This window comes from Pyrus communis, chromosome 7, assembly GCF_041283825.1.
Source record: "Pyrus communis isolate YQ-2024b chromosome 7, ASM4128382v1, whole genome shotgun sequence".
Classification (NCBI taxonomy): Eukaryota; Viridiplantae; Streptophyta; class Magnoliopsida; order Rosales; family Rosaceae; genus Pyrus; species Pyrus communis.
In genome coordinates this window covers 2,548,758-2,558,724 of record NC_142571.1, presented here as the reverse complement: position 1 = coordinate 2,558,724, position 9,967 = coordinate 2,548,758, and the positions used below count along the sequence as shown (strand labels likewise).

The following is a 9,967-nucleotide window of genomic DNA, read 5'->3' as shown; positions in this document are numbered from 1 at the left end:
CCCATCGTGACTCCCATACATACATGCATCCGTGGCCAATGGCAATGGGACACATCATCAGGGTTATGTGTTTTTTACCGCCAAAATTTCTCACCGTTACGACTGACGAGATTCGCTGGGCGAAATGTCATGATTCGCTTTTCGGCCGTTACGGCCTGAGTGACGGAAGGGTAGGACTGTTTGGGGGTATTTTAGTCCCGTCGTCCATCTCGGTAAATGCGAAGCGGCCCACGGCCCAAGCGTGGGGACTACGGGGCCCACTTTGTTTATGTCTTTGTTTCCGACATCTGAATGTCGTTTCCTGCTCTTTTGGGCCCACACAACAGCCGCATTGACCTTTTTTAATTTTTGCTCTCCCTTGCTGCCATTGTCACTTTTTTCCTTTTACTTTAGGGTAAGTGTTATCCATACATTCGTTTTATTTTTTAGATATTTTTATAAATTGGAATTTTTTGATATGGGTCTAAAGTAATTAAAAATTGGACATATTTTAAAATTCAAAAATCACTAAAAATTAGATCTATTTCAAAAGATGATCTATAAAATTGGACCTATTTCAAATTTTCCTTTTTAAATTTCGATCGTTGAATTGAATGTATTAAAGAGGAATATTAATAAAAATAACAATAATATATAAGAGGTAAAAAATGAGTATATGAATAACATTATTTTTAATTTAATAATCTTTAGAGCATTTTTCAATTGGCTACAAAGTGAAAACCTACCCTATGAACTTGAAAACTTAGACGGAAGTTATAAATTTTAAATTGATATTATTTAATTTCTTTTTGATTTAGAATGATAGAAACTTAGAAATTCTGTGTAAAAAAAATATATATTTGAAGGTTGTTGCGAATAGAGTTATTTTCTTTCTCGGTGGTCTTCGTCATTGTCAAACTGGATAAGATTAATGTCGATGCTTCCTTTTGTTCAAATTCAAAGTGAGAGGGTATCGGTGTGGTTTTTCATGATGAAGCTGGTAGCTATGCTGGAGGTTTTGTTTGCAATATTCCTCATGCGATCAACCTTTATAATGTGGAGATTCTAGCAGCTCATGCAGGGCTGCACCAGGCTGCACAACGATATTGGAGGCTATTCATTTTGGAGAGTGCTGCCTTACAAGTGGTCCAAGCACTGCATAGTCCCCATTGTGGCGTTTCTGCTACTGGTTTATTAATTAAGGATGTGAAAGTAATCTTATAGAGTTTTGCTGCAGTGAAAGTAAATCATATATGTAGATCCGCCAATGTTGCAGTGCATTGTATTGCTAAATTGGCCTTAAGTTCTACTGTTCCTAGTCTCTGGTTAGAGGTGCCTCCGGTTACTAGTCAGGATGCCCTCCTACATGATTGTATGCTTCATTAATATTATAAATAAAACTGCTTTCGTATCTTCTTCTTCTTCAAACAAAAAAAAAAAAAAAAAAAAAAAAAGAAGAAGAGAATGTAACTATGTAAACTTAAAATAAAATCCTATTAAATCGAGAAGATCTTATCTTATCATAATTGTATTATTTGAGGGTCGAGTAAAACCCTACTAACATCACTACCTCCACAACTCATCATCAACAACGCCTCTGTCACCCACCATTATTGTTGCCGCTGTCACCACAACCACTACATTTCATTTTTATTTTATGTTAGCCAAACAAGAAACTTCGTAAGTTCATTTTAAATTTCACAATTTGAAATTCCTTATAATCCTAATTTTTTTCATCCAAACAGATAGATGAGGTTAACTAAAGGAAGGTTATTCTAACTCCAACCGTGCTTACTTTTTTTTAATATATACGATAATATCTACACCATGAGATTTGTTCCTAAGATATCAAATTTTATTAGAGTTCTTGAATATGGATAGAGTTTCATTTTAGTTGTCGCTGCATTTTTAGTTCCTCGGATGTACTATCAATTTTGAATTAGGGCCAAAAAAGTAAGAATATGGCGACACAACAAATGGATGGAATGTTTTCGATTAGTTAATGGGAGACATTTAAGCCCAACAGTTAAACCACATGCCATACTGGCTTGGATTATTTTGACATTTAAGCTTAAAAACAGTGTAAATAAAGCGTTTTAAGTGTTCACTGGTAATTTTACACAAAGGTATAAAGTGTCATTTTAACTATGATATCTTCATTTTCTCTTTATTTTAATTTTTTTTCGTCCGAGCTTTTGGCCTTTTTTCAACTGTATGTCTAGAAAACGTGCTGAGACTGACTTATTTGTCGACTCAACTGGTGTAGATGGCTAACTATAGCCTATGAAGTAAGATTTCAAAGAGAGACTGATATGATGAGCTTACGTTAGTAATTCGTAGTCTTTGAATGGTACTCCGGAATAAGCTTATATGTTGCTCCTCTATGACTATGAGAGTGGTAACCCCTTCTGAACTTGTTTCTAGTACTTAAGTGGTTTGTATATGATCTTCTTTCAACGCCATTGTCATCTTGAAATTAAAGTAGGTGCAAATGTAGTGCTAATAAGGGAGGGGGATTCGAACTTCGACCTCTTCTAACCTTGGAAGAGAAGTACTACTTGACCGAGAGCGAATATACGTGCAATAGTGCTATACTCTTCATTATATCTCCTTAATGTAGTTTTCATATCAATTTGGTCCCTTTTGGCTGTAATTTGATGCCTAGAATTGGTTTGAATTGAATAACGTAATAGATTCAAGGCATGTTGCATGTAGGAACGTAGGTCAGCTTCCAAATTCTTTCTGAGTTGAAAGCAAAAGATGCATTAATAAAATTCGGAAGCTGGATGTTCTTTCTTATTTCAACATATCTTGAATCTAGTGAGTGGTTAGCCAATCCCAATCCTAAGGACCAGAGTGACGCCAGTTGAGTTAATTCTAAGAGGCTAAAATAATAGGGTTTGATGAACCTTATTAGAATCAGTTTTCTTAATGTCTTAGATCAGTCATCAGTTTTCTTAATGTCTTGGATCAGTCTTTCAAACACTGTAGAAAAAATTTCGAGCACTGTTCTAAAAATTTCTGCTTACGCGCTAGATAATTGACCATCACTTTGATTAATTCTTAGATGCTTAAAAATTAAGAAAAGACGCCTAGACTTTGCCAGGATCTAACCCACCTAGATACGAAAAGCTAAAAGCACGCCAGTTGGCATCCATTGAATTGCTGTGAGAAAAAGGAGGCTTTAAAGATTTGATATGGAACAGAATTGTGAGAAAACACATAAAGGTAAAAGCTTGAAGCATTCTTTTCTGTGCCTCCAACTTTTCGTAATTGAAACCAGATTTACATTTCTTTCTTGTTCTATGGCAGGTATAAATGTTGGAGGACCTCCAAACCATGCTAAGTCTATTAATTTTACACTTAGATGCTGCAAGTTTCTGCAACCCAACTCTTCGAATGACGGTTCGTCATCGCTTGTTCTAGTGTGCGTGCGAGTTTTTAATATTCAGCTGAACACCGCATCGCTTGACCTGTTTTACGCAGAACCCAGATTTTCACAATTTCATGTAAAAAACTCCAAGATTCTCCAATCCGATCCCTCGTTGGAGTGAAATTTTGTAAAGGAATGCAGGGGTTCCCTTCCTTGTCTAGCTGGGAATCCTGTTGAACTACCTGTGCAATAATGCAGAGTCCAGTCCTGGTTCTACATGTTACAGTGGAGGTTGTACTCTCATAAAACTCTTGACATTTTTTACCAGCTCGATCAAAGGCTTGGGCTCGTTTGGTGCTTAGGATTCAAGCTCGTTCGGTGCTTAAGATTTAAACGAATTGGACAACTCATAAAATTTAAGATGCATTAAAGGTGGAGGCGAAATTTTTTCTTTTAGTGGGGATTATCTATTAAAACAAATTTCTCCCTTCTAATCCTACCATTTTGAACGGAGATCGAAAGGGATATGTTTCTTTAATGAGGGAGCGAGGAAGTGCGGGATTCCATATTGCCAAACTCAAACTCAAACTCAACTCCAACTCGGTAGTTTACAGACGAAAATTCTTGAGTGCACCAGTTGTATATGGTATCTATATTAAATATAACTGTTGAATGTAAGAATCCAGAGAATTAAACGAGTAGATCTGAGCCACTTCAAAGACAATTTTCCAGGTTTTGAAAACAATTTCATAAAGTTCCACGATTCCACTTTGTCTGTTTATAGTTTTGGGACGTTTGCATATAATACCAGAACCATGGAAATCTGAAAGACAAGAAATGTGAACAAACCTGTAAAGTCCCAAACTTTTCCATTATATTCCCATTCCGAAGAGTATATATGAACACTTACGCGATGACGATAAACATGGAGAGGCAGGATCCTTCCAGAAAAGCCACACACAAAACCCACTGCTCAGTTGCAGAAACCGAAGGGTCCAGCCCGGTTGCAGAGTTGAGAACTAAACGGTCGCAAAATTTGGGAAGAAAGCAAACTCTTTTTACCAACAAAAAATTGATGACCTAAATCATCGTGCTTCTTCTAACTAAAGAGTTTCTGAGTTCCTTTCCGCCACACACCTTTGACAGGCAATCCTCCAGCCGAGTTACTGCTTCCATTTAATCCTTCATCACCGGCATCTGGCTGAGAATCAGAATTTCCAAGATCTAAAAGTGCTGCAGCATCACCCAAGCGGACTCTATGAAATTTGGAAGTTTTCTTCCGCTGCTTACTCCCTCCACCGCCATCCACTAAATTCGGATTAGATCCACTAGCAGCTGGCAGGGAATCCTTTTGGCCGCTCAGTTGTACTAGAGGTTGACTACGAGAATTTAACTCCACCTGGTGCTCATTAGCAAACTGCTTTGATTTTCCTTTGGCACCACGGTACCCGTCCTTTGTCAACACCTCCACAGCTTCTTCCATAGGCCTGTCGTTTGATTGAAGTTCCCGTACAGAACTAATAATGCTATCTGCTAGCGTGTTCTTAGAATTACTGTTTTCAGCCTCTGATATCTTCCCCTTACCTTTCTTAGAATTATTACCATCTTTGAATTTAGCATTGTCCTGAGACCATCCGTTGCGGGTACCGGTATTGTAGGCATCAATCAGCTCTTTCTGCTTCTGCGAATCAGGGCAGAGTCTAGCTAAATCAAGGACCAGATGAAGCAAGCCAAACTGCCGCACAAAATCAAGATAAATTCCCGTGTCAACCAAACCCTGACGATACTGTCCAGATATATCTTTAAAAATAGTGTATTTTTCCTCATCAAATTCAAGACCAGCTCGAATCTTTTCCACCAAGGACTTGTTAGCAGTTTGAACATCCTCCACTTTCAATAAAGGCTGGGTAGTTGAGGGCAACTTCCGCACTTTTACTGCAGAAACTGGAGGAAAATCAGAATTGGAAGGATGAACAGATCCATTTTCAACCAAATTAGGAGCTGACGTAGAGTGGCTGATCCTACCAGGCTTGGGGTTGCTTGAATCCCTCGAAGAACCATATGATAATAATCCAGGTACTGTTGCCTGTCTAGTCTCAACATGAGCTGCAGAACTTGCATAACTCGATGGTCTCGCACCATTACCAAAGGCATTCTGTCTAGTCTCAACTTGAGCCTGAGAGGCATAACTAGATGGTCTGGGTCCATTACCAAAGCCCATATTGTTCTGACCAGAAACAAGAGATGACACAGATGAAACATTTGTTGCAGGCCAAGCCTGAGCTGAATGAGTAGGCTGTACTACAGGCCCACGCGTTGCTGCTGGCCAATCCTGTTCAGAACTACTAACAGCCACAGGCCCACGCGTGGCTGCTGGCCAAGCCTTTCCAGAGCTATTAACAGCCACCTTATGGTTTTGCCGGCGGAGATGCGATGCCATGGTGTTGCTAGGCAAACCATCTGAATCTTGTTTGGGGTTTGAACTGTTGCCAGGTGCTGTTGAGAGGGGAGGAAAGAAAGATTCTTCCAAACGCCCATTCCTAGAAATAGGCCCCACAGCTTGACGGTACCTTGAAGATGTTTCAGCATCTGCTGTACTTAATGATTCAAATGAATCAGTGATTGGATCAATATCGCCTGTATCCCCAATATCTGGAGGAACTTGCACACTGGAGTATGAAGGGTCATCGTATGTTCTATCAGCATGAGCAGTCTCCAAACTTGCTTGAATAGCCATAGAAAGTTGATTTTCAGAAGAATCAGGACGAAATGTCCGACCTCTTCCACCTCTTCCGCCTCTTCCACGTCGATGATCTTGTTCACTACTCCGTTGATATCTGAAGCTGGTTGGTATCTGTTACAAATATACGAGGAAAATTAATTATATTGCATAAAGCTGAATTACAAAAAAAATGAGAGGAGAAGAACCCAGCCTCAATGCACAAAGGAAATTGCAGAGAACAAAAAAAAAATTGTACACTTACCTGCAGAGCAGCATTACGCTTAGAACGAGACATGCGACCTCCATGTTCAAGTGTATTATGCCTCTGAAAAATAAAAAGAAAGGGAAGTCAAGAATTAAATACTACAAGGGCAGGAACACAGAAATTTCTTGCATTTTATAAAAGTCACCTTCATTTCTGCCTCAGATTGGAAGACAACAAACTTTTTGCTGAGGCACGACTCATCTTCACATAGGAAATGACCTTGGCGGAAGTGCATCTGTGACATACAATGAAAAAGCATTCAAAACACATAAAAGACAACAGGAAGAAAGAGAATACAAAATAAATACAACACTAATAACTCACCTCCAGGTCATCATAATTCTTATAATATTCATATTGCCCAGGATTCTGCCTGCATTGAACAGCACAAAATCTCATATGAGCTTAAACATTTTAAAATTACAATAAAAACAAAGCACTCTTGAAGTGAAAGACGGTCGGTTACCTTTGGCATATATGACAAGTATAGTGATCAGTAGTCATGTGGGAGTACAGCTCATTATCCCCATAAAATGGGGTTCTGCAAAATTCACACATAGGATGTCCCATGAAGCCACCTCTTTCACTCTCACTTCCATCCACTTCAGAATCACCTGTATTTATATGCCGATTCAATTGTGCTCTCGTATATAGCTTTTGTTCACATATAAACACCTGCATAACATTAATAGATAAATAGAATAAAAAATCAAATAAAACTGATAGTACCTAAGAAGACAAAGAAGTTAATAGAGAGAAAGCGCTGCTTGAAATGTACATATATGATAAATATCAAGTCTCAGTATAATTGATTTTACCTTCCTCCCTTCCAAACATAAAGAGCACATCCACAACCTATGTTGGTGGTATAAATGATTCTTCAGATGACCAAGATTCCGAATCCTCCCGCGACGCTTGGGGCCATCGTTTGATTGCTCATCCATCTTGTCACATTCGCTGCATGAAAGCTTGCACATTGCCTTGATCATCTTGTAGTGGTCCACATCATCAAAAAATGCTTGAGTGTCCTCGTGGTACCAATACGATCCCACACGACCCTCCCTTACATCATTTGGCAAGACTGAGAAATCATTAACCATCCTTGTATAATCTCCTAAAGCCTGAAAAGATAGAAAAAGGCACACCACATAAGGAAACCAGAAGCAGAGAAGAATCAAGAAGGCGCGAAAACGCTAACGGATCCAAGTTATAATAAATTACAACGGAGCAGGCACTGAATAATGTATCTGCTGAATTATATAAAGCTAGAATCTTTTCACAATAAACAGATACATGGACAATTGAACAAAAAAAAGCATTCACGGGCGAATGCATGCCACTTAAACTTACGTGAAAAACTCATAGAATAAAACACTTATAATGCAGTCGAGAAGCTCATTACATTGAAAGGCAAGAGAACCCAATATGCACCACAATGATAAGTCACTAGATACCATGAGAATTCAACCCAAACAAGCGAATCGAATACAACAGCCCAGAAAAACATAACATTCAATCTCTTACAAAGAAGGGCAAATCTTTCCAGCTGCTAAGCTTATCAAAGATTCCTTCGCAAAGAAAATTCACATATCAACGAGACGTAAACAAACAGTTATGATTGGAAGTTTCAGCACAAAATCCTAAGCTAAAAGCAATAATCTTTTAACTCAAGAGAAAAGGAAAATCCAGTACCTTGGTGATAAAAACGACGTCGGACTCGGTCTTGCAGATGCAGCATCGGCGATCGTTGCAGATGAAGCGGAGACGAACGACGCAGGTGGAGCAGACTTCGCGATGTCCACAGGCACCGTATGCGACCCATTCGAGAGGATCGGCACACACGGCACAACTATCGTCCATGGCTATCGTTCAAGCTCTGGGCGTGCCTCTGGGATCGGGGAGAAGAAACCCTAATTCGGAGGTTGGTTGAAGGCGGAGGAGGGGTTAGGGGATCTAGGGTTTTTGGACAATTGATTGGAATTAGAATTTGGGAATGTTGTGAAATTGAAAAGGGAAGGAAAATTTGAGTAGGCGGAGGATGAATTTGTACTGGGATGAAAGAAAGGAAGAGAATTTGCAAAAGTTGTTGTCGAAGGCGGATGTTTATCCAAACGGATTTGGATCCGAGCTAATGGAGTGGATACTTTGACCAATTATGGATCGTTGGATTTTTATCCAACGGCTACAATCATTATAATTTTAAAGAAACTCTCTGTTTGTAATCGTTGAATAAAAATCTAACGGCTCATGATGATTGATCATGAGGATTCACTCCATTAGCTCAGTATAATTTTAAAGGAACTCCCTGTTTGTAGTCGTTAGTTAAAAATCTAACGGCTCACGATGATTGATCACGAGGATTCACCCCATTAGCTCAAGAGGATCCAAATCCTTAACCCCGCGAGAAGATGAGAAGTCCAGCGGCAGCCTCCTCAAAAAGGAGGGGGGCAAATCTGTAATAAAGTCGGAATTCTCTACCATATAGGAAAAAGAATTCTTTCAATTTCTTTCCTACTTTTATTCAAAGAAAAGTATCTAAAATACGTTAGACGCTAATTGAACAGCAGATGGAGTCTAAGATCTAGGCAGCTAAGCGGGGTTTAAGTACGGATTTAAGTAAATTTATCATAGATAGTATCAATAAGTGCATGTTTATACTTAAAAAATACGTAATTGTGTTTGAATACATAAATTGAAAAATAGAATGACATATAGATTATAAAGTATTAGAACTAATTGAAAACAAGTATCTAAAAGACGTTAGGCGCTAGTTGAGCGGTGGATGGAGTCCAATGTCCAGGCAGCTAAGTGGGGTTTAAGCACAGATTTAAGTAAACTTATCATATATCGTATAAATAAGCGTATGTTTATACTTAAAAAATACATAATTGTGTTGGATACATAAATGAAAAAATAAAATGACATATAAATTAGAAAATATCATAACATATTGAAAATATGAGGAACCAAAATATAATGGGTGTTCATCCAAGTATTCAACAAGTCTCTTACAATTTATTAAAAAAATAAAAAATAAAATGAAAATTATCTCTTTTTTGTCTGAGTGAGAGTATGCGACCTAAGTGACTGCTTGGACGGGTGCGTAGGTCTATGTGTTCTTTTTAAAATTTCAAACCCTTATGAATTAAACCCAGTGACCAACCTCTTAACACTGAAATTTTTAAAACAGTAATCAAACATAACGAATAAAATAATATCATTAATGTAAATATATTCGAAAAAAGGTCTTTGAGAAGTTCAAAACTAATTTTGTTACCTCATTTTACGTTTAATATATTATTATATTAAAAATGATTACAAAATTGTACTTACACTTTAAATTTGTAGTTGTGGATGCAAATTTTGTATCATGTAAAACTGATAAAAAAAATTCCGAAATGAAAAACTATTGAAAGATCAATTGACTAATTCGAACGTGGCATTTGTTAGAGGGCATTTTGATGCCTAAGTCAGACACAGTTTAAGAGATATTGACTACAAATTTTGCGCGCGGCGCACGCTTGAATCTTCTACTTGAATCTCACGAGATTAGAATACTGTATCTGCCACTCATTAATAATTATTTATCATGAAGACAATTTTTATTCAAAAGAAACTAGTACAACGC

General features: G+C 38.0%; 1 protein-coding gene across 1 annotated transcript; it reads right to left on the bottom strand.

Annotated features, from left to right (window-relative positions):
• Nucleotides 1-4,192: 4,192 nt before the first annotated feature.
• Nucleotides 4,193-8,481, bottom strand: LOC137733765 (uncharacterized). The gene is made up of 7 exons (XM_068472946.2): nucleotides 8,032-8,481; nucleotides 7,158-7,460; nucleotides 6,806-7,014; nucleotides 6,664-6,712; nucleotides 6,485-6,574; nucleotides 6,337-6,399; nucleotides 4,193-6,206 (listed from the first exon to the last, which is right to left on the bottom strand). The coding sequence occupies exons 1-7, from the start codon at nucleotides 8,197-8,199 to the stop codon at nucleotides 4,452-4,454; spliced, it is 2,637 nt and encodes an 878-aa protein (XP_068329047.2). The 5' UTR covers nucleotides 8,200-8,481; the 3' UTR covers nucleotides 4,193-4,451.
• Nucleotides 8,482-9,967: the final 1,486 nt, after the last annotated feature.

Excerpts from the sequence above, each read along its gene's own strand:
- LOC137733765 (XM_068472946.2), bottom strand. The coding sequence starts at position 8,199 with ATGGACGATAGTTGTGCCGTGTGTGCCGATCCTCTCGAATGGGTCGCA. Across the intron at positions 6,713-6,805 it reads ACTTGTCATATATGCCAAAG|GCAGAATCCTGGGCAATATG; the intron begins GTAACCGACCGT and ends TGTTCAATGCAG. Across the intron at positions 6,575-6,663 it reads AGAATTATGATGACCTGGAG|ATGCACTTCCGCCAAGGTCA; the intron begins GTGAGTTATTAG and ends TGTATGTCACAG.